The 19,644-nt window shown below is 40.9% G+C and overlaps 1 protein-coding gene across 1 annotated transcript in view; it reads right to left on the bottom strand.

Annotated features, from left to right (window-relative positions):
* Vav3 (vav guanine nucleotide exchange factor 3) overlaps nt 1–19,644 on the bottom strand; it is a 343,048-nt gene that overhangs the window by 150,442 nt on the left and 172,962 nt on the right. The window contains exons 10-15 of the mRNA XM_031375228.1: nt 15,659–15,754; nt 12,250–12,318; nt 10,287–10,373; nt 5,852–5,937; nt 4,272–4,404; nt 3,446–3,555 (exon numbers count right to left, since the gene is read on the bottom strand). Coding sequence (XP_031231088.1) covers nt 3,446–3,555; nt 4,272–4,404; nt 5,852–5,937; nt 10,287–10,373; nt 12,250–12,318; nt 15,659–15,754 — 581 coding nt within the window. The remainder of the gene's footprint in view (nt 1–3,445; nt 3,556–4,271; nt 4,405–5,851; nt 5,938–10,286; nt 10,374–12,249; nt 12,319–15,658; nt 15,755–19,644) is intronic.

The raw sequence follows: 19,644 nt of genomic DNA, 5'->3' as shown, positions 1-19,644 counted from the left end.
CTGTAAATGAAATTAGCAAACATTTCCTCCATCTTGAAAACATCAATTCCACTGAACAGCCACCATCATCCTTGTCAACGTTCCTCTAAGGCACAGTCCAGAGAGTTCCAGAAAGACAAGACCCAGGCTAAAGCTAAAGACACTGGGAAGTGCTGGCCTGCACGGGGGACAGAAGCCTTGCTGCAGTTTCTAGATTGTTACAATACCACATGCTTCTTGGTTTTCTTCTGTTTTCCATGACTTAGAAAAGCAGAACGCTTGAAAGCAATGAACAAAACAGAATAAATCTGACCCTTGGGCAAAATCTTAAGGATACACATTTACCCTGATTATTCTACTTCATGAAGAGCAAGGAAAGACCTGTCTTAGAAAGCTAACAGCATGGTTATCAAGGCTTCCTGGCAGGGCCAGCTTCAAAAGGAAGGGGGATGTTGAGATAACAGATAAGCTGATGCCTTAACTAGGTCCTGCTCTTATTTTGCCCGGCATGCTTTAACTTTTGCTTACAGAACCCCTGAGGGTTCAACTCTGAGTAATTTTTCAGAAAAGCATGCCTACCTTCTACCTCTTCAAATAAGCAGTCACCGGAACTCCAAAATACAAACATGGCTCCTACTTGTGCTTCACTGTATTACTGGGGTGCTTCAAATGTATTCAAAGATGTAGAGTGCCTGGCTCCCTGATGGTGCAAGTGCAGAGGAACAAGTTGGCTCTGTCTACACCCTGTGTACCTGTAAACTGTGACTGCTAGCTGCCTGCCTCTACGAGGCCACTCCCCACCCTTCTTTCGCAGCAAGAGAACCTTGGTTCAAACCCATGCGAACTGGAAATGGTCATCTCAGCCTCCCTTGTGTCATGTATAGTTAGATGCCCAAGTTCCGCCTTGACTTAAGAGAAATACGTGTGGTTGAAGGTTCATCAAAAGAGAGGGATTGTCTTCTGGCATCTACCAGGTAGATTTTATAGCTGAAATCGTAGTAGCCATTTTATACTTTAAACTAACCAGCACTGAAGACAGAAGTCAAATGCTGAGGTCAGGAGACAAGAACATGAGCCTGAAATGGGGCTGATGCTCAGGCAGCCACATACTGAACAGCCTCTGCCTACCACAGATTCGTTTCACATGCGGGAGGATAAACATGTGTTTCACTTATCTTGTACTAGGGATGAGCTATCTGACATAGGAAAATGGAACAAAATGGTTACTGATATGTCTATCAGGCAGTCCTAGGACCCTGCCGCCTCTGAGACAAGACATTTAGCTGCCCTCCCTGGAGAACCTTCTTCCCTCAGAGAAAGATTCTACAGCCCATGAAAAACGTCAGAAAATTCTAGTCTGATGTCCTTCCCACAAAGCCAAAAGTCTGAGATCCATATTGCCTCTGGATACATTCACTTCCCCACTCCCCAGCATCTATCTTATGGCTCTGATTTCCACCAAGCAACTCCACATGCCTCACAGAAGGAGTACAAGATATAAGAGGTTGACCATTCTAGGTCACAGACTGGACCAACATCGCCCACTTAACAACTGGGTTCAAAATAAATGCAACCTGTAACGTAGATGCCACGTTCATGCAACCTTTAAATACAACGGACCTTTCGTACTTAACTGTTACAATCAATAACCAAGCATAAGGACTATACTGCTATATCAGAAGGTGTTAGCTTTGTGCTCACAAGCATGTTAGAACCTGAAATATAAAATACTACTGCCAGCAGCAGTATCAATAGATACCACCCTTTGCGCGATAAATACCAGAAGCCTCCCACTGCAGCATGTGGCTAGCATTTTGCTGAGATAGTATTTGCAGTTCAGATTAAACATCAGTATCCCCATTTACAGATGCAGGAACTGAGGCTTCTGAAAAAAGACTGACTTAGCTAAGACCATGGGCAGCTACAACGATGATTATAGCAGAAACCAGACTTGTTTTACACTTATTTTTTTTTAAATCTACACAATCCTGTCTTTCAAAATATAAGAGTCTTGAGCCAGCAAGACGGCTCAACAGGGAAAGGTTTTTTTTCCTACCAAGGTTAATGAACTGAGTTCCATTGCCAGAGCCCACATGATATAAGTGAGGAAACCTATTCCTGAGAGTTGCTCCTTATTCCCACAGATGTGTTATGCTGTGCTGTGCTGTGCATATGCATGAACACATGCACATGCCTGTGCACACACACACACACACACACACACACACTAAATAAAAATGTCAAAAATCATCCTAATTCCATTCAATTTTATATTAACACAAGCATTTCTTAAAATCAAAACAAGCAATACAAAACTTGACAGAACTGGTCAGGGCGTGGTAAGCAAGACTAGAACCCAAGGAGACAAATCTCTGAAGTGTTGTCCTTTAATTCTGCCCCTCTTAACAGTTTCATTTCAGGGTGACTGATGGGCCTCCACAATAAAGGTCATGATGCACCTTCTTAATTTATAAACATCAAAACTACAAAGAAACACCGAACAATGTGTTCTCAGTGATTACAGCTCTGTGTGCTGTTTCTTTTGAACCAGGTCTGGGTAGCTTCACCCCTCTGTTGAGCTTCCTCTTTAATAAAAGGAAAGAACAATGAAAGAAATCCAGCCCTGAAGCATTCATTGCATATACCTGAAAGTCAGCAAGGATTCCAACAATATGTGAGTTTGACATCGAAGGAAGACATCAGTCTTTATATTTAGAAGCAAAGGGTGTGTACACGTGTGCATATCTGTGATATTTTATAAATTAAAAAATAATTTATTTATTTTATAAATAAAAATATTTAATGTAAGGATATATATTAAAACTAGAAATCACAGGAAAATTTTATCCTTATAATTAAATTTCTTGAGGCACTAAAAGGTAAAGACTGAAAGTATTTTTAGGGGAAGCTAGTCAAAGGGGAGGTTTGAGCTCCCTCTTCCTTCTTTTTGAAGAAATTCACCAGCACTCTTGTCAGAGACCAGATGACCAGCTCACAGTCCTAGCATCCCTGCTCAGAGCCTCTGCTGGCTTGCCAGCAGCCACTAGCAGAGAGTGGCTCCTCTGACTCACCAGTGATTTAAATAGTAGACACAATAGACTCTTAAATGTAGGCTAGGGAGATGGCTCACAAGGAAGAGCACTTCCAGCCAAGCACAACTACCCAAGTGTGAATCCTGGGCACCCAAGGAAAAGCTGAGCAGAGGTGGCAGCCAGCCTTCAATCGCAGAGCTTGGGAGGAGGACAGAGGGGATCCCAGAGGTAAGGTATATAGCTGGTCTAGCCAAATCAGTGAGTTCTGGATCCAATTGAGAGACTCTGGCTCAATATAAAGGGCAGACACTAAAGGAGATAAAACCTTTGGCCTACATACACACACACACACACACACACACACACACACACACACACATTTGTGCAAGTGCACACCACATACACAAATACATTTTAAAAGTAAAAATACTCACAAAGCCATTTCAAACTGTTCCAGCCATTTTTTCTTTAAATCTTTTGTTTTGCAATAAAATTCTAACCCATTTTGTCCTTGGGTATGGATGAGGTAGAAGCCATAGGACCACTGTGAAAATGAATATTCTTCAAGTTAGTGATTATCACTTGTTAAAATGAAACACATCTCCAGATCCACTGGAGCACCATCCTAACCATGCACACAAAACCTGATAGCCATCAGCATCAACACTGACGACTGTAACCAACTTCATACTGAGAAAATCAGTTACCAACTTCATACTGATGAAAAAAATCATTGTTAACATATTGAGCTGAGGAGCTGGAAATGGTCAGATCAACTCTGTCAGGGCCCAATCATAGGTCACAGGAACCAATACCAAATCAATGTCTGGAAACTCAATGCCTGACTCAGTCAGGAACATCTCACTCTAATGTACATACATACATCTGATTCCACATTTGCAGGCTCTGCACTCAAATACTCAACAACTGCAGAGGGAAACAATACGCATTGCATCTGTACTAAACAGGTACAGACTTGTTCCCCTTGTCATTATTGCTAAATGACACAGTATAGCAGCTGCCTACAGGAACTCAAGTATTGTCTTAGGTATCACAAAGAGCTTAGAGATGCTTTAAATTTCTGTAGAAAGACATGCACGGTTATATGCGAACACTAAGCCATTTTATATAAGGGCCCGAGTATCTGCAGAGTCAGGCATCTGCAGTGGAGGGAGGGGCCTAGACACCAAGGGATGTCTGGATTTGAATATTCAAAGCTCTGCATAAATTACCGCACATTGCCACCTCCCCAGAAGTCACCTTTTTATTCTCTTTATCAGTGGTAGGGTTGTTGGCTATCTTGTACTGCTGGAGATCTATTATTTCTTTCATCTCGTAGTTATCCCCTTTCCTTTTACAGACAATCACTGCCAAGTCGAATAAGAAGATATGCCTGTTGAAAGGGAGAGAGTGTGGGTGACTGACAGCAAATGGTTTACAAGTGCATATAGTTTTTCCTGGCAAGATGCAACTGCACCAGCTAAGCGTTCTTCTCCTGCATTAAGGGCCACAGGCAGGGCTGCACAGTAGAAGCCTTAAGGAATAAAGACCCACAGGAGCATCTCTGTCCTTCACCACACAGAAGGAGAAATGGTGCCATTCCACCCCAGCTCCCCTCATTTTAACATAAAGAAAGGGAGGGATCATTAGAAAAGCAATCCATACACTTTAGAGTCATTGAAAATACTCACGGAGATAGGCCATAAAGCTGCTCATGAATAATTGCTCTCTTTTTATTTAAATGCTAAAATCTTAGAAAATAATTCACGATCAGGTCGTCTACAAACCATAATAGCAATCAATCAGAAGCCTTGAGAACTGTCCATCCATTCTACAGACAAGACATAAAGTCAATTCCAGGGGTCCCCACCCAGGTAGGAATTTACTCTCATCCTGGGTAAGCGAACCCACGCTGGGGGGCGGGGGTTGTATGCAAATCGGATTACAGAGTAAGATCGCACTCAGGCTAACTTTAGAACCTGTGCCTTCACTCCTTGTGTTCGGTGTCACAATTTAATGGGTCACCTTAAGCATAGCTCGGGTGTAAGTGAAACTGCAAGCCAGGAAAGTGATGGTTAAGTTTCTGTGTTAATTTTTTTTTTCTTATTAAAAGCAATGTTAATTGGAGAAGGAAACGAATCTTCTAACCTTATCCGACTGCAATATATATGTGCTTTTTAAAACTCTCAGTGATTAACACACTTATTCTTAACCAATGATTGTGACAATGACACATTCCTGGTATTCAAACACTTTCCTCATCTTCAAAGTCAAATGTGTGGCTCCTGAGAGCTACCTGAGGAGCCAGGGTATCGAGGTGGAAACAAGGGCCAATGCTGCCCCCTGCTGGCAGACCTTTTCTTCTACAAAGAGTCCTGAAAACCCCCACAAAGTATCTGTCCACAAAAAGACAAAAAGGCCAAGGGTACTAAGGATATTTAAGGATTCCGCCTAAAGGTCTCCCTAAATAAAAACATTGCTAAACAGTTCCCATTCGGCATTCCTTCCTAGGATGCTTTTTTATTATTTTCAGTTAATTTCCAAATGAATCTTTTAAAACAGGCAATCATGGCTTTTAATGGCAATCATCTGGTGGTGTTTCATGACTGAAGTGCACCTTATTTTCTAACATTTTCATTTAGCACCTAGAACCTTAGGCAAATTAACGGAGTGCAGGCTAGAAAGAGAAGTAATGCATGGGACATATGTTAGAAAAGGTAAAGGACCGGTGACTGGCCAGACCCCTGGCCTGCACACTGCCACCCATCCTAGAGTTAGCTGACTGACTTCATCATTCCAGAGACAGCAGCTACCACCATGATTGTGCGCCTGCCACTCACCTTTCTTGTTTCGTATGCTTGTCCAGTGTGGTTATTCGGATTTCACCGTCTCCCTGTGGTCGTCCAAAGAGCAAAACTGGTTGGTTCTAAAACACAGATACATCTTTGAATAAATCTTAAGTGTGTATGTGTGTCTAAGCCTTTCACAATCACATAAGAACAGAAGTAAACATCAGGAAAGACGTTTTTCCAGGACAACGGCCCTATCACGTTACAATTGATGTCATTTTTATTTATTTGAACACATTTACCCTCAAATGCACAGGACTTGGATACAAGATACGATTTGAAAACCAACCTGCCCTTTGAAATTACAAGCAGGCATGCTTCGGACACTACTTCTACATATAACTTTGAAAGGGAAGTGACCAGAGCTGGATCTGACCTCACTCTCCTGAGGACTAGCTTTCCTGTACCACAAGGTACCATTCAAGCTTCCAAAGAAAGGCAGCCACCAATAATCTTACCCAGCCATGATGCCTGTGAACCATATCAATAACCAACATGCCACAGTAACCACAGGAACACAGGGAGTACTGGCACACATAACTTGTCAGTAACAAAGAGTCCTCTTAGAGGACTTAAGGCCCGCTCAACAAGAGAAAAATCATGCCCGGGACTGAAAACCTATCCAGGTATCCGGGGCTAGTGAAGTCATGGATGTCGAAGGAGAACCTGTAACTACTACTTTATTAAACCAACACAATCCCTAATTACCTGCTAAGTAGATGTCCTTATACTCACAGATCAGCGTATTTCTCACCCCTCACTCAGAAAACCTCTCTTTGCAGCAGAGACATTACAGAGAGGCCTGGCCAATCAAAATGTAGAACTGTGGTGCAGTCCCAACTCATCTGTCTACAGCACACTCCTGCCCCTTGGGCTCAGGAACCATTGCAGAAGAGACAGAAAGATTATAAAAGGCAGAAGAACTGTGGATTTTTTGTGAGATTGTGTCTCCTAAAATATCAGAGAAGCTACACTACACATGTGACGTTTCACCAGCACGTCTTCCTAAACACGAGCCGGACGCAGACAAACAGACCTACTAGTGTGAAAGGGGAGAGCTCACAAGGCCCCAAGTCTAGACAAAAAACAAAAAAACAAATAAACAAAACACAACTACAGGCAACTAAAAAATGCTGATACTGGGAGAAATAGTCCTTCTTAGGTTAAAAGCACATCAATTGGTTATCCACTACCAAACAGTCACCCCTGAAAATATATACATAAAAGTAACATTAAACAGACTGAGCAAGGTGTATTTATACAACAATTGAAGAAAAGGGGGGCAAGAATTTGAAAGAGAACAGGATAGGGTTACTGGGAAGCATTTGGATGGGATAAAAGGAAGGGGAAAATGATGTATGTAATTACACTTTAATCTCGAAAAATAAAAATATTAATTTATGCCGGGCGGTGGTGGCGCACGCCTTTAATCCCAGCACTTGGGAGGCAGAGGCAGGCGGATTTCTGAGTTCGAGGCCAGCCTGGTCTACAGAGTGAGTTCCAGGACAGCCAAGGCTACACAGAGAAACCCTGTCTCGAAAAACCAAAAAAAAAAAAAAAAAAAAAGAAAATTATAGTGATATTTGTCATCCATGCAGGGTGCAATGGGGCAGCCTCTGTGTTCATACAACACACCATACACAGGACACAAATGTTCACAGAAGCATGGAACTGCAGACACATGATTGTCCCAAAAGCAAAGTCTAGAAAGGGGAGATCATTTGACCCAGGGATTCAGGGCTGGCCTCCTTGAACTAAGAGCTCCAGGATGAAATTTTCTGATATAACAATTAAATGATATATTTCCACAAAGGCAAGAACACAAAATAGTTTAAACTATTAACAAACTTAGTATTTGTTAAGGAAAAGAGAATTGACTGAATTATCAATGATATCTACAGATTTCATTTTAATAAGAGATATAGATGTGATTTCTAGGACCATCCTCACATATTAGCCACAACTGTCTTCAAAAAGTACCAAGAACATTCAATGTGGAGAAATAAAGTATACAAATAGCGCAGGGGAAGCTACATAACTACATGGAAAAGAATAAAGTTAAACCTTTGCTTTATATTGTATCTAAAAATAACGACCTAGAGCAAAGATCTATACATAAGAGTTGACACTATTAAGGTTTTACAAGAAAATAGAGAAAAAGCTTTTTACAGAATTAAATTTAGCAGTGAGTTCTTGGATGTGACATTAAAAGTGTAGGCAAGCAAGAGAAGGTGAGTGACCTAGAACTTATGGCACCACCAACACTGCCTACAGAAAATCTCTATCATACCTGTGTGATGAGGGACTGATGGGAATATATGTCTAAATGCATACAAACACACACATGTGAGTGTGCATGCACACACACACACACACACACACATCACATCAGGACTCAAAATTAGCCAAGGTATTCAAATAAACATTTCTCCAAACCAAACATGTCCAGTGAACACACAAAACAAAGTTTAACACCATTAGCCATTAGGAAAATTTTATCAAAACCACAATCAGATACTATCTCACACCCATTTGGATATGTATTTTTGCAAAAGAAAATATTTAAAAAGAGACCTGAAAATTTGCACTTGCCAAGTTCATGAAGAAACTGGAATCTTATATCACTAGTAAGAATGCAAACTGGACAGCTGCTGTCAGGAGCGGAATGGAAATAACTCAAAACTCAATCACAGAATTACCATACAGTTCAGAAATGCTACTATATAACCAAAAGAAATGAAAGTGGGCACTCAACAGACATTGACACACACCAGAATTATGTATGGGAAACAATGTTCTCTGAATAAAAAGATACAATGTGGAATAGCACATATAATGAATGACCCATCATATAGCCTTAAGTAGACAAAACTCACTCTTGCAACATGGATGATTGCTTATAAAATAAACCAGTCACAAGAGCACCAATACCATGTGGTCCTATAAATCAGAGGCATCAAAGGGGCTGAATTCACAGACAGAGAGACATGGTGCCAGGGACTGTGGAGAGAACTGCATGAGGAGTCTGTGCTCAGCGAACACGTTTTCATGGGATGAAAAGAGTTCGGAAGTTTGAATGGAGGCAATGGCTATACAAGATTGTAACTGTACTGAATGTCATATGTACACATGCATGATTATGGTGGTCAATTTACTGTGACTCATATTATTATACTGTCAATGCTTCCATAAGAAGTATACTATGGAATTCTAAAATGGGAAGGATGATGGGAGGTTAGGGAAAGAGGTTCCCTTTAGATTGGACCTTGAAAGAACATGAAACACCATAATGAAGACAAATACTCTGGCCCCTAAGTAGGCAATGTTCAAAGGTAGAACCACAAAGAAGGAATAGAAAACTAGAGACTGACACTAAACACAGCATCATGCCAGTGATATAGCACTCGTGGGTAGTTAATTCACTGAGTTCTGAAAATCACTTAACATTCAGACCATTGAGGACTTTTAAATGGATCAACATTTAAACAACTGGACAACTGGGAAATCTTGGTAAGTCTAGGAAGGAAGACGACTTGGAAAACTGCTGTTTAAAACGTAAACTATATAGAGAGTGTGTTGGTGGTTACAGGGGTTTTCAAGGACCCAGGTGATGGCACCATGCTACAGGGAGGTGGCTGCACATGGGACAAGAAAGAAACATACAGGGGCTTGCAGAGCACAGCAATGAAATCATTCTGCCAAAAATACCTCAAAGCCATTCTCCCTATACACTTCCCACTGGCAAATCCAGCCCTCCATTCTCTCTGAAAACCATTTCTATAGCTGCCTGGCTGCATCCCTAAAGGGACTTCTTGAAATATAAACAAGACTGGGACACTCACAGATAGAAACTGTCCTAGATCTCCACTGCAGTTACAATAAAGCCCTAACTTACCCTTCCTTGGCCTCCAAAGAAATGGGATGCAGTTCTCCATCCCCTGTGACCTCAGAGCCCGCCACCTTCTGTTTTCACCGCTTCAGCAACCTTTGCCTCTCCAATTGCTGAACATACCACATGCTTCCTGCCCAGCTCTGGACTTCTCGCTTGTTAAGGCATCACCTGGATCACTAGTACTATAGATCTTCTGGCTTCTCATTCTTTGGACCCAGTTAAAATGACTAGTGGCTTGAAAGGACCTTTTCTAGCCATGTTACCAAAAGTGGAACTGTCTTTATTGTTCTCTGGGACCCTTGGGAGAGGAGGCAGTAAGAGACTGAGGGACAGAGGCAAGCAACAGAGGTACCTGGACAACGGTAAAGTCACAGGAGACATTACATGTGTGTGAAGGCCAGACAGAAATGGGAAGGAGAAAACAACTTTTAATAGCTCAAAGTTGAAGGTAAACTGTCTTTCCCTCAACAACAGCTCTTGGATGTCCCGTGATTTGGGGATGAGGGGAAGCTGGATCGGAGGATAATTACATACCAAGTTCTCTATAGATAGCTGAAACTGCTTAATTTCACGAAGGGTCTCATTATCTCTTTTCACTTCATTCACATATTGTGCCAAGTCCTAGAGAATGGAGAGAAGGGTGCGGAAAGAAGAGCACGGGAAGATTAGAGATGCGAGCTGCTTTGAAAGGAAAAACACATCATTAATTTCATCAGCGATGAAAGTCACCACCGTAATGTCTCAAGGACAATAAAATGATCACTCAGTCAGTCAAAGCTGCATCTCAAAAGACAATTGTAAAATGTGGGGTGGGGTATGCAGCTGGAAGTCTGAAGAGTTTCTGGGTACCACACCCTTGTGGAGAATATGGATACTGTTGCCTTAAAAGACAAAAACAAAACAAAAAAAATACAAAAAAAAAAAAAAAAACCAAAAACCAAAAAACAAAAAACAAAAAACAAAATCCCAAGGAATCTCTGCAAAATCCCAAGGAAAGTAGATCAGGAGGAATTAAATTCCAGGAGCATTGATGGCCGCCCTTGACAGTGGTGCATCCTTCCTCAGGTGGCATGAAGGGCACGGCTGAGGATTAGCAGCAAAGAAAACCTAACACAAACTTACAGGTTGCCCTAGCAAGCCTGTCCTTTGGAAACCAGTTAATGTCTCGTTAGCTACTGAGAGCACTCAGTCATGGCTAGTTCAATTTCAGAGTGAATAAAGGAGACGTAAAGCAGGGGTGAAGAACAGAGCTGCCCAGAGGTGGAATAAAGTCAAGGAGACCTTCAACCATGCTCCTCTGCGCGCCTTTACCTATTTAAAAATGGCTTTTAAGAAAAAATGCAAAAGCATTAGCTAATCCTCCCATACTGTAACTGGCTATTTTTATTTTGTGTGATCCACATTTTCCTGTTTTCTAAGCTTTTTCTATCGTTTTTTTTTTTTCTTTAGCCTCTTTAACGCATCTTCAACAGGAACACAATTCTGCAAATAGCAATTCCTAACTGTACTCTCAAGGGAAGCTTGGCTTTTCATAGGACCCATCTATAAATGACTCCTTTAGGGACACGAAATGTGTTGCTTTTCTAGCCACAATAAACGACCAAGTAACAGTCTTGACACTCGAACTATGATCATCTGAACAGCAGAGCCAATGCTGAGACTGGTCCAGAGCAGTTAACTAACTACAGTGCCCTGTCGGTTCCTTTCAAAATAAATACTTGATTCTGTTTCAGTTACAGCTCAGAGTCAAGTTGACAAAGCACAATGTAGAATTTGTGCTTTTAGACATTCCCTGGCAAGACCACATCTGCTTCTCTCTCTCTCCTCTCTCTCTCTCTCTCTCTCTCTCTCTCTCTCTCTCTCTCTCTCTCTCTCTCTCTCTCTCTCTCTCTCTCTCTCTCTCTCTCTCTATCTGCTTCTTGACTTTCAGGCTTAACTGGAAACAAAAACCCAAAGTGAAATCCCCTTGTACAGAATCTACCCTGGGTAACCTGACAGAGGATTGGTCTTGGGAAAATGAACCACACTGGTGATCCCAAAGTCACCTGTAACCCTCTGCTGATTCAAGCCAATAGTTATATGCAAACCAACGAGAAGACTGTGGAACAAAGTCATTCATTATATGCAGTCATTCCTGGAGGCTCAGAAGTGAGCAAACTATACAAAAGTAGTTTTAGCATCCCTCTTGGAATTATGGCACTTCTGACTGGCCCTGAAACCCAGGTTAGAATTCCATTTCAGAGGCCGATGTAGGAAGAGAGCCAGAGTTTGAGGCCAGTCTAGGTTACATAGCAAGTACCAGAAAGTCCCAGGCTCATAAAAGCAGATGATAACAACATAACAAAGATCTATTTCAGCAAATCAGTTTGCTTGCCTCGCCAATAACCAGCGTGAATATTAACGGGTCAGGGCATCACATATACACACTAGCGTTTGGATCCCATCGTTTCTGGGCAGCAATACAAGACAGCAGCAAGTTCCCGCTGCAGTGCCTCACCTTCATTGCATCCAGAGCCAGCTTCAGGTTTGCCTTCTCCATGGGGTCGTGGGTGTGTTTGACCAGCTCCTGTGTGGAAGACACGGGTTAGCAATGCTCACCCTAAATCCAAAAGTAACACTGAAGCAACAAACGAACAAAACCTTTTAAAGACACTGTATCATTCTCTCCACAGGGTGATGATTTTCGTGTGGGGGGCTCTTTCTTTCAGCTGGACTCTACCCTCACCATTATAAGCATGCTGTTTCCTGGATATCAGGCTGACGGCTTCAGCTCTAGATGAATGGATACTTTCTACGCCCTCTCGCGCTGATTCTCTAAGACTGTTTCTCCTAATCCCACGTCTCCATTTCAAGAACAAGAGGACGCTTTTGTGAGTTACTGCTGTTACTATTTTGCTTATAAATCCTAATTTTCTGCATAGTCTTCGGTCTCCCATAGCTTCCTTTCTCTTTAGAGGGTTGTTCTCGCCCACACGGTCACCTTATTATTATTATTATTATTTTGCATAGTCTCCAAATCACCACCACTGTCACATCAACTATCACCTAATGAGGCCATCACTCTGCCGTATATCTGTTCAAACCAGATACCACACCCAATACCAGACTCACGCATTCAGCCAAAGGACAGTCTTACCGGCCCCCTAAATTTAATAAGTCCCAAACATACTCCATCGTCACCCAGGAGGAGGTGGTGACTGATGGTGCTTGATTAAATAGCAGAATTTCCATCGGTGTGACAGCTGAATGGTGTCCCAGGCTCCCTTCTCTTCCCTATGCCTCACTGATATTATTGGCCCACCCCGGGAAAGCATGGTCCTGGTGCTTACCTAACACCAGCTCCCTGTCATTTTTTGAACAGGTTATTCTTAAATGCTTCCAACCAGAGTTTGGACCTAGAGTCTCTCTTTCTAGTTTTCTGCCCATGTATCTGAGGCCTGGCAGGTTTCTGAACACTTAAGTCAGATCCTGCTGTAGCCTGGTTAGACTTCTGTAAAGTCCCCAGGGCTTCAGCTGTAACCCAGCACCTCCTGATAGTCATGCTCTGAATCTGAATTCCCCAAACTTCTCTTTATCCCTTTTTCTCAACTTCCACCCTATCCACACTTAAATAATCTGTAGTTCTCAAAGGCATTTGTATGTAACCCATAGGACATGATCAGGTTTTTTGTTGTTGTTGTTGTTTTTGTTTTTGTTTATTTTTAGAAAGTTCTTTCTTTTGTTCACTTAACAAACTCATGATAACCCTTCAAAACTCATTTCACAAATTACCGCTCTAAAAAGAGAAAATAAAGCCTCTAGTCTGATATCCAGCAAATTGAGGTGTAGTAATGTTATTGAGGCCTCTGTGTGTCTCCTGTGTACCCACCACATTGTGTTAAATGTTTATGGTGAGCATTGCTGGGGTGGGTCGTGTCATACAATGCCTTTCTAACACGGTTTGATGTGCACACATACACACACACACACACACACACACACACACACACACAATTCTCTAAAGGCCCCAGTTACAAACAGGACTTGTGAAAAGAAGAAACTGCCAAGTATAAAAATCCACCAAAATTTTATTTTTATTCTCACTTTGTTAAACAAACTAGTAAGTCACTTTTATAGTTTCCAAAACTGCCTCTATAAACCATTTTAATTTTTAAATGTATCCTCTCATACATTACATGCTGACTACAGTTCCTCTTCCCTTCTCTCCTCCCAATGCCTCAGCACAATGCCCACCCACACCCCCCATCCCCATCCACTTCTCTTCTCCTTAGAAAAGGGCAGCCCCCACTCCATGGATATCAGCCAAACGAGGTATACCACGTTACAGTGAGACTAGGCACCTCCTCTTGTATTTAGACTGGATGAGGCAACCCAGTAGGGAGGAAAGGCCTCCAAAGCAAGCAAGAGTCAGAGACATGCCAATTCCCACTGTTGGGAGTCCCACAGGAAGTCCAAGCTATACCACTCTAACATACACTCAGAGGGCCTGGGTCAGACCCATGCAGGCACCCAGGTTGTCAGAAATATTTTAAACTTTATGTCATCGTCCTCAGATGAGCCAGCATCCAGAAGAGATTTCCTTTAGAAATCATGAAAGTGCACTAGTAAGGAGAAAAATTACAAACGGATAATTTGTCTAGACACCAGACAAGTGCTCCAAAATACTTTAAAAGTTAAAAAACAAATCTCTAAAATTCTTATCTACATATAGTACCAAAAATAGAGCTTCCTAGTTTTAAGAAACCATCGTAGAATTACACATAGTCTTGAAATCTAAAATACAGAACAACAGAAGGGGAAAAAAAAAACAGGATAAGTCAGGAATTTCAAAAACATATCATTGTATTTCTTAGTTTTTAAGTCTGCACAAAATCTTTCAAGGACTCAAAGAGTCTTTCTCTAGATCTGAACCTTCTAAATTCTTTAGTCAGTGCTTCAAGACATCAAAGAAACAAAACAAATTATTATCTTATTTTGGACCTGTTTTTAGCTCCACGAAGCCTTGAAAGCTGATTGCCTGGGTTGCCCCTTATTATTTTTTCATAAAATCCAATTTGATTAAGTTGCTTTGAGTTTAGGTCTCATGAATGTTTTAATGCATTTTTAAGAAATAATCAGGGTTTGAATTTTTCTGATTTCTCAGTAGAACCAAAATAGAAATGACGAATAATTGCATGGCTACAGTTCAAGAAATTTAATATACAAGATGTACAAAGCACAGAAGACTCAAAATTCTATTTCACGTACAGGTAGTAGATCTTTTTAAAATGACATTCCACAAGCATCAGCCGGGTTCGCAGACTAATACAATGAGACATTTCTTTGGAGCAGAACTAATGAGCCTCCTGGTATAGCTATCAAATTAAATTTATAAGACTCTCCACCCTCATTAGAGGACTAACCGTGGAAACCATAAACTTTGTGGGTTATAGTAAGAATCTCCTCACAATAGATGCCGTCTTATTACATTTAGTGCAGTGAAAAAGCAATACAGCCCATGATACAATATTCTCTTAATTATTGTGATAAGGCAGACAGTCTAATGAGGGTAATCTGACCACACTCAGGTTCATTGACTCACTAGCAAATGATTATTGCTAACACCAAAAGATGCCATCAAAGGCATATTTTTACTAGTGTCTGTTTCATTATTTTTTTCCTATCCTTTATGAAGAACACAAATGTGTCTTTTTAGTAAACACAGAATTATGTTATTTTTTTTATTTACTTATTTTTGCTAAAAGGAAAATCAAACACCTATCTGTCCTGGCCATTTCACACTTAGCTCTAATAATATGGAGACTGTAAAAGGCTGCTGCCCATCGATGCTCTGTGGGATGGACAAATGCCCGTCAATGCTCTGTGGGATGGACAAATGCACGGTAGAGTGTTGTTGGTGTACAGACCTGAAGGAGGAGATGATACTTCAGCACACGCTGCATAGGAACTACCAGCAAATCTCGCAGGGTAAATTTCCCGTTATTGGCTCTTTTTGAACATTCCTAAGGCAATGGATTTCACACTCTCGTTAGTTTACTCAAAGGAAGTCAGAAAATACTACAAAATGCAAAGCCCAAACAAAAGTAGAATCCTTATAAGTATTATTGCTCCTTTCCACAACAATACTTGTATTCAAACAATAAAGCATCTTAAGTTTTTTTTAAAACATGTCTTATAGTATTTCAAATCATAAAGTGAATCAAGTAGAATTATGATTGAAGATTATTTTTATAGAGCATAATCCAATCCCTCCCAAGTTTTCCTTTAGAGTTCTCCTCCCACATTCCCCCACGCTAATGAATCAGATAGCTCGGGTCCCAACTCATTGAAGTCGTATGTGCTCATTCAGCTTCATGCTTTGGCCACAACAATTGTCTCCAAACACTCTTTCCAGTCTCCAGAAAAAAAGAAAATGTCTTTCCAAAGCATCTACTGGGTTTGAGGAAGAATTCCACTCAACATCATTTTTATTATCTCTCCTTCCTTCCCTCCCTTCTTGCCCCTTTTGGTCTGTATATAAGTATGCCTTGTGGCCACTTAATTATCATTGTAAAGAATATCTGCCCCAATATAACCTTTTGAACTAAAGACATTTCCCTTAAGCCTCTTAAAAACAAAAAAAAAAGACAACCTTCTGTTTACTTATAAATATTTACTCTAACTGAATATGTTAAAATATAAACATGTTACCACAATATTTTAAAGCCTCATATTTTATATACTTAGTCCTCTTTTTAAAAGATACTTTAAGCTGGGTATGATGGTGCATGTCTTTAATTCTATCATCCAAGAGCCTAAGACAGGAGGATTGATATAAGTTTGAGGCTACCTAGTAAACCTTGTCACGAATAAACAAACAAACAAAAATGTACTTTAAAATAATATTGACTTCTTCACTTTTGATTGTAGCTGTGACCCTGGGGTAAATAATTTGAATCTGAAGTATTAAAATATGAACCCTTGGCTGTGTGACTTAGGCAAGTCACTGTTAGCTAGGTACACCTATGAAGGAGGTTTTTACTAAGTAATTTGAGGTGGGAAGACTCATCTTTAGTCCTGATCTTTTGAGGTGGTAAGGCCCACCTCTAATCTAAGCTGCCCCTTGTGGTGGAAGCCTATATAAAGGATATGGAAGAAAGAAGGTTTTTTCTCTTTGCCTGATTACCCTGTCTTAACTGCCTACTCCCTCCCTTCACCGGAATTAGAGCCTACTTTGGGGTTTGAGCATATAGTGAAGACCAACTGAGACTATTGGATTCTTGGACTTTCCCTTGGTAGACAGCTGCTGTTGGATTAGCTAGACCACCCTCTGTAAGTCACTTTAATAATCCCCTTAAAAAAAAAACCTATACAGGTTTTTAGGTAAGTTCTAGAGAACCCTGACTAATACAGGTGTTAGTCCCAGGAGTGTGGTAGAGACTCGTTCTATCAATTCTGTTCCTCTAGAGAACCTGGATGGAAACATACAAACGGTGTTAATCCAAAAGATGTCAAAATATCAAAGAACATTGCTAAAGAGAAACCTCATGAGTTCAACATTCTCAAGCAATCGCATGTGTCAGACCAAGGGCTCCTTTGGTAAATAGAGTTCGTTAAGATAATATTCGAGCCATGAATTTGTTCCTTTGTCCACTCTTAGCTTTTCTAACACATTCAAAGGCATTGTCAGAGCTAGGACATTAACGCCAGTAATTCTAACGACCATGATGACGTCATGAGTGTGTTTGACTACAGATCTAGAGGAAAATGAGCTAGAAAAAAAAAAAACATGCTGATGAGTTATATGTGTCTTAATTACCGCAGTTCATTGGGAAGATAGCTGTTTTAATAGAGTTCCTATACGTATATGGATGAACATGTGTGTGGATGCCAGAAGACAATCGCAGGTGCTGTTTCTCTGAAACATTCATCTTGGTTTTGGGGTCTCCCACTGGTCTGGCACTGAGCAAGAAGGCTATACCAGCTGGTCAGCAAATCTCAGGGATAGATGGGATCTTGCCACCTTCACTTCCCACAAGTCTGACCATAATCATGTACCATCACATCCAGCTTTTATCTTGTGAGTTCCAGAGATTGAACTGAGGTCCTCAGGCTTGCACAGAAAGCTCTGTAACGACTGTGAGTTCAACTGATTTCCTGCCTCCACAGATTACAGAGCATTCCAGACCATGAGTTTCAACTAGGAGATTAAATGATCACTATAATGACTGGGTCTTTTCTCTCCATTGCATTTTAACCTCCTTGGGATTGCAAAATTCTTGAACTCTGTCATCCATCAGAATGTAGGCCCTCCCAGCTCATTTAAAGTTATTGTGGGGAAAATCAGTTTGTTGAAGTTCGAATCACAGGGGACAAAAAACATTATTGTCATCAACTATACTGCAGCTAGAGACTCTGTAAATTTTTATCATTGAAAGTCAATAAGGAGCACAAATAATTCCTCTGAAATAATCCACCATACGCTTGGCCTAAACTCAATCCTAAATCATTGAGTTCAAGCTCAGACTCACCAGAAAACGTAGTCTCTTCCCCAAATGCCCTACATTACCTTGATTCCAAAGCAGAAAAGACTATATACATAGACTCACACATAAGAAAAATAACAACAACTAGAAAAAGAAAAGCAAAAATAAGCACCAAAGAAGGAAAATGGAAAGAACAGGCATCGAGAGTAAGACAGCTTTCCAAAATCCTGCAGGTTGCCCATGTTACACTTTCTCATTAAACCCTCCCAAGTCAGGCCCTGCTCAGAAGTGGGACATCTGAGGGAGCCAGGGGCAGCATGCTGAGTTGCAGCCTCTCACTTGCAGCCTTTTCAACTCAGCCTGAGGTCTCTCCTCTCCTAAATCTGGCAGAAAATGGACAGGCTGTGCAGTCCTGGTATGCATGTCCTCCACAGAGCTCTGACACTGATTCTGAGAGAAGAGCGGCCATTCAACAGGGCTGAGAACCAGAGAGGTTTGACAGACAACCTGCTGGCTCCTATCTCAAACCACAGTTTTATACCTTCATTTAAGGAGGGGGAAAAAAAGCTGTTTTAACTACTGTTCTGCTCTCAACTAATAACATGAGCTGTAAAGTTTTATTTTATCATCATATCTAATTTGAGTCAAGGTAGCCTAGACCTCTACACTTACGAGGAGCATTAACCCTTTGTGCTAATGATACTTTAAGGACATCATTTAGCGGTGACTAAACTGTCTCTAGATAGAAAGTCATTATCATCAAGGGGCACTATAAAATACTCAGTGACCTGCTATTGTGCAAGCCTCCTGAGCAATAATGTGTCTCTGTGGGATATAGAAGTGATGAAATCATGCCTGCTCTACCAAAACAAGGAAGAGCTACGACTTGAAAGGCTTTCTCCTCTTTTCCATTGTCTGACTTCAAGGATGAACTGAACAAAGGAGAAAAGAGAGATTGAAGAGGCAACGAAACAAAAATATCCCTAAGATACTAATTCATTTATATACCCAGCATTTTCAGAAGTTCTTTAAATATCTAAATGCATATGGATTATAATTAATACACATAAATTATGACCTTAGGGGAGAGAAGGGATTGAGACAGGGTCTTGAAATACACATATACATACACATATCTATCTATAGATTGATGGGGGTATCTGGGTGTGTCTGGATATATCTATGTCTGAGTGTGGACCAGGCTGACCTCAAACTTTCAGTGTTCCTGCCCAGGCCCTGTAAGTGCTAGGATTGTAGATGTGTATCACCATTCTCACCTCCCAAACCATAATTTATCATAAACTTCCAGTCCTACTATTTTTCCAACTCTTCCAGAGATGGGAGCAGACTCAGAGAGCCTTCTTATATTCACATAGCACTTTGGGTTTTTTTTTTTTACATTTGTATCTGTCTACTCTTTTTTTTTT

The sequence above is a fragment of the Mastomys coucha genome, unplaced genomic scaffold (assembly GCF_008632895.1).
Source record: "Mastomys coucha isolate ucsf_1 unplaced genomic scaffold, UCSF_Mcou_1 pScaffold16, whole genome shotgun sequence".
Classification (NCBI taxonomy): Eukaryota; Metazoa; Chordata; class Mammalia; order Rodentia; family Muridae; genus Mastomys; species Mastomys coucha.
This window is presented reverse-complemented; position numbering and strand designations above follow the sequence as displayed.